The sequence below is a fragment of the Ctenocephalides felis genome, unplaced genomic scaffold, assembly GCF_003426905.1.
Source record: "Ctenocephalides felis isolate EL2017-DRISC unplaced genomic scaffold, ASM342690v1 CF-g0.4_SCAFFOLD_01604, whole genome shotgun sequence".
Classification (NCBI taxonomy): domain Eukaryota; kingdom Metazoa; phylum Arthropoda; class Insecta; order Siphonaptera; family Pulicidae; genus Ctenocephalides; species Ctenocephalides felis.
Window position 1 is genome coordinate 6,649,486 of NW_020537758.1, and position 4,294 is coordinate 6,653,779.

General features: G+C 28.7%; 1 protein-coding gene across 1 annotated transcript; it reads left to right on the plus strand.

Annotated features, from left to right (window-relative positions):
• Positions 1 to 419: 419 nt before the first annotated feature.
• On the plus strand, positions 420 to 4,024 carry LOC113372775 (tRNA-dihydrouridine(20) synthase [NAD(P)+]-like). The gene is made up of 6 exons (XM_026613112.1): positions 420 to 621; positions 682 to 820; positions 901 to 1,233; positions 1,361 to 1,648; positions 3,319 to 3,657; positions 3,907 to 4,024. Exons 1-6 carry the CDS (start codon positions 438 to 440, stop codon positions 4,013 to 4,015), a joined length of 1,392 nt encoding a protein of 463 aa, XP_026468897.1. The 5' UTR covers positions 420 to 437; the 3' UTR covers positions 4,016 to 4,024.
• The last annotated feature ends 270 nt before the right edge of the window (positions 4,025 to 4,294 follow it).

Genomic DNA, 4,294 nt, shown 5'->3' on the forward strand with positions numbered 1-4,294 from the left:
ATAAGTAAGAAATAGCTATGAGCTGAATATACATTGTTGAAATTATGTTTAAAGGCCTCAGTAATAAAATAAATAATGAATAAGACAATTTATTTATATATATAATATATATATATATATATATATATATATATATATATATACATATATATATATGTATATATATATATAATATATACATATATATATATATATATCTATATATATATATATATATATATATATATAATTTATAGTTTATGTTTTATAAATTTTGAAATAATATTGAAAGCCGATATTGAAATAATATTGATATTATAATTCTTGTTAACCTCTCAGCTGTCAAAAGTGAAAACTGTCAACTGCACATGTTCAACATGTCAAAATTGACTTCAAATGGTTTTAATTTGAATTAACATCATAATTAAATGACAAGACAATAAAGACAATACATAATCATGAATGGAAATAAAGATACAGCACTTTCCTCGAATTTTTATAAAAATAAGACAATTTTAGCACCTATGGTAAGAATAGGAACACTTCCTATGCGTTTACTTGCATTAAGATATGGAGCCGATATTGTTTATACAGAAGAATTAATAGATTGGAAATTTTTAAGATCTAAAAGACGTATTAATGGTAAAAATAATTTGTGTATAAGATGGTACAAGTATATTTAATTATAACCCTTTTTTACAGATGTGTTAGGTACTGTCGATTATGTTGACCAAACGGATGGCACGATAGTTTTCAGAACATGTCTTGAAGAAAAACCAAAACTGGTTCTACAAATTGGTACATGTGATCCTGAACGAGCTCTTAAAGTCGGCCTCATGGTGTAAGATTTATATACCACTATATACACACACCATATTATTACATTATTAATTATTTATTATTAATTCTTTCTTTCTCCAGACAGGATGATGTATCAGCCTTAGACATAAACATGGGTTGTCCCAAAGAATTCTCAATAAAAGGCGGTATGGGTGTAGCCTTGTTAGCAAAACCCGAGAAAGCCAGAGTGATATTAAAAACTTTAGTAGACGGTTTAAGAATACCCGTTAGTTGCAAAATTCGGATTTTGTCTACTACACAAGACACGATAGACTTGGTTAAATCTTTTGAGGCTACTGGAATATCTGCAATAGGCATCCACGGTCGTACATGGGAGGAAAGGCCACAACACAAGGTTCATCCGGATGTGATAAAAGCTGTTGCTGAAGAAATTGGCATCCCCGTCATAGCCAAGTAATAATAATAATAATAAACATAATATATACATGGATATATATATATATATATATATATATATGTGTGTGTGTATATATATATACATATAAATAATATAGTTCATTTATATTTTGTTATTTTTTAGTGGTGGTTCAAAAGAAATAGAAAAGCATGAAGATATTGAAAAATTTCGAGAGTCATGCGGTGCCAGCAGTGTAATGATAGCACGAGCTGCCGAATGGAATTGTTCAATATTTAGAAAAAACGGTTTGCTGTGTATGGACGATGTTATAAAGGAATATTTAAAAATCGCTGTAGATTATGATAACTCGCCTTCAAATACTAAATATTGCATACAGAATATATTGAGGGAGCTACAAGATACTCCAAGGGGCAGGAAGTTTTTAGATTGCCAAACTTTAGAACAAATATGGTATATATATTTATATAAATATATATATATATATATATATATATATATATATTAAAGAAGTTAATTTTGATGTTGAGAAATATGAGTAAGTTCTTCAAGGGCATACATCAAATACCTTTGCCAAATCTTTGCCTTTAATTTGATGTATGCCCTTGAAGAACTTACTCATATATATATATATATATATATATATATATATATATATATATATACACTAGCAAACCCGACGAACTCCGTTTCGCCACCAGATGGTTTCGTGAGAAAGATGAAGAAATTTTTTGTTTGTTTTATATTTGAAAAGGAAAAATTTGATTTTATTATACAACAGTAATGAATTTATTTCGATTACAAAAATGTAGTGTTTTTTAGTTGAACTTCTCTAAGTAAATGAAAGTGAATCCGCAAATTATCCGTTTCATTGAAATGCTCTTTGCTAAACCACATTTTTTGTTTTTTGGTCTGACGTTAACACAAACAAAGCGCATGGTTTTCCAACTCGTGAACAGGCAACTGCCCATGTGAAAAACAATGATTTTCTAAATAATCTATTTGAAATTTACCCGCAAACACTAAGCGATTGGCCTTGCGACTTGTTATTGCGAACGCAAGGCGAACTGTAAATTGCAATCGTTTGAAGTCAAACGGAAGACCAGTCGGAATCATTGGTATGTCACCAAATCCCCAGCAATTTTTGATTGAACGGTGAAATTTAGTGCGTGTATATCATTATTCTTTGCGGCAAGAATTGCTTGTTGACTTAACCAAGCATAATTCTGATAATTCTCACCAATGTTATTACTCGAATTTTTAATTACGGTGCGTGAAGTTCCAGCAATTTGCATTAGGGCACGATGCCATGCACAACTAATTTTCTTAGCTATAAACCTTGCGGAGCCCGAGACCTTTCCAACGAATGCAAAACTGTCGAAATCGGTTTGTGCGTTCTGGAGTTATTTCGTCAATCCCGACTTATTTTTATATATATAGAAAATAATTCTTTGTTTTAACGGCTTTATCGATTTTTATCAAATTTAATATGCGTATTCAGTAGGTCTGAGAATCGGTAACTACATATTTTTCATATCCCTAAGTGTTAAGGGTTGTTCACACTTAATTTTTTTTTTTGTAATTTTTGACGGATTTTTTTTTTTTTTTTTTTTTTATAATGTGGAATTAAGAAATACATACAATCCAAGATTTTTACTTTTTCATTACCAACCCCTATCTTTTTATAGCCATTTTAGTTGTCCGAACTTAATTTTTTTTAATTTTTGGAGTCAACTATAATTTTAATTTCTTTAATGCGGAATTGACAAAATACATACAACTTTTTTTTACTATTTATTTTTATTGAGGGTTGTCTACCCCTACTGTTTTTTTAAATTTGTTGAACAATTTTCTCTATTTTAATTTTCTATCATTTGAAATTGAAAAATAATAAAAATGTGGGGTGCTTTGCAGTGGGTAAACTATTCATATATTTATTGTTACCCGCTCCTTTCACTTATGCATCACATTTGCAATCAGTTAGTTATTTTCGTACTAACCATTTGATACAAGAAATATTTTTTTTTGCAAAACGAAGTTTGCTGGGTCAGCTAGTATCTATATATATATATATATATATATATATATATATAAAATATAAATCCATTATCCCTTACCTTTAGTGCGATTTGGGACATGGGTGAATACTGTCGATCCAAACAAAACGAGTACAGACTAGCAGGACTCCAAGGACGTTGGCAAGTCGATCCTGGCAATTTGGAACCTAGCAACAAAAGAATAAAAATTAGCGAAAATATAGAAAATAACGAAAATCTTATAGAAATGAAAATGGCATTTTTGAGAGTCAATTTTCCTATTGATACTGATTTACCGAAATGCAAACTACATACGTGGGCACAAAAACAAAACTTTGACCTGCCCACTTACGAAACACACAGGGAGGATAAATTATTTAGGACTGTGCTGACGTTTCGAGGAAAATCTTATACTTCTTCATACTGGTAATAATAGATACATACATATATATTAGGGTGGTCCTTAATATGGATATGATCGAAATTATTTGCTCCCAAGGGCTCAAAAGCTTCCAAATTGTTAAAAAAAAATCTCTAATAGTTTTAGCTCTTAAATATTAACATTTAGATAGTCCGCAATTAATTTAAAAATGTTCATATGAAGGACCACCCTAAATTATATATATATATATATATATATATATATATATATAATAGTATTTTTTTCCTTTGCAGGGAGAAAAATAAACGTTTTGCAGAACAAGGTGCAGCTTTAGTATGTCTTTGCGCTTTAGGTTTAGTTGAAACATCAACTTTACTAGACAATGGCAGTTTATTTGCTTAAATTTTTAATTATAAATGTATATATGTATATAAATGTAAATGCATTATTTTTGTATTTTAATAACTATTTTTTTTTAATTAAAAATATCAATGAGAAACTAGTATAAGTACTGAAGAAAGAAACTGAGAAAATTTGGAAACTAATTATTTTTTAAAAATACTTCAAATAATTTTGATAAATTAATAATTGAAATAAAACTTGATGAATTTTCTTCTAATATATACTTGCTATTAAATTTTTTAAATAGTTAAATTGTACACAAGGCTGAATGTTAAATTT

Bases quoted from the DNA above. Each gene is read 5' to 3' on its own strand.
- LOC113372775 (XM_026613112.1), top strand. From the start codon at position 438: ATGAATGGAAATAAAGATACAGCACTTTCCTCGAATTTTTATAAAAAT. The intron at 821-900 runs GTAAGATTTATA...TTCTTTCTCCAG, and splicing joins CTTAAAGTCGGCCTCATGGT to ACAGGATGATGTATCAGCCT. The intron at 1,234-1,360 runs GTAATAATAATA...GTTATTTTTTAG, and splicing joins GGCATCCCCGTCATAGCCAA to TGGTGGTTCAAAAGAAATAG.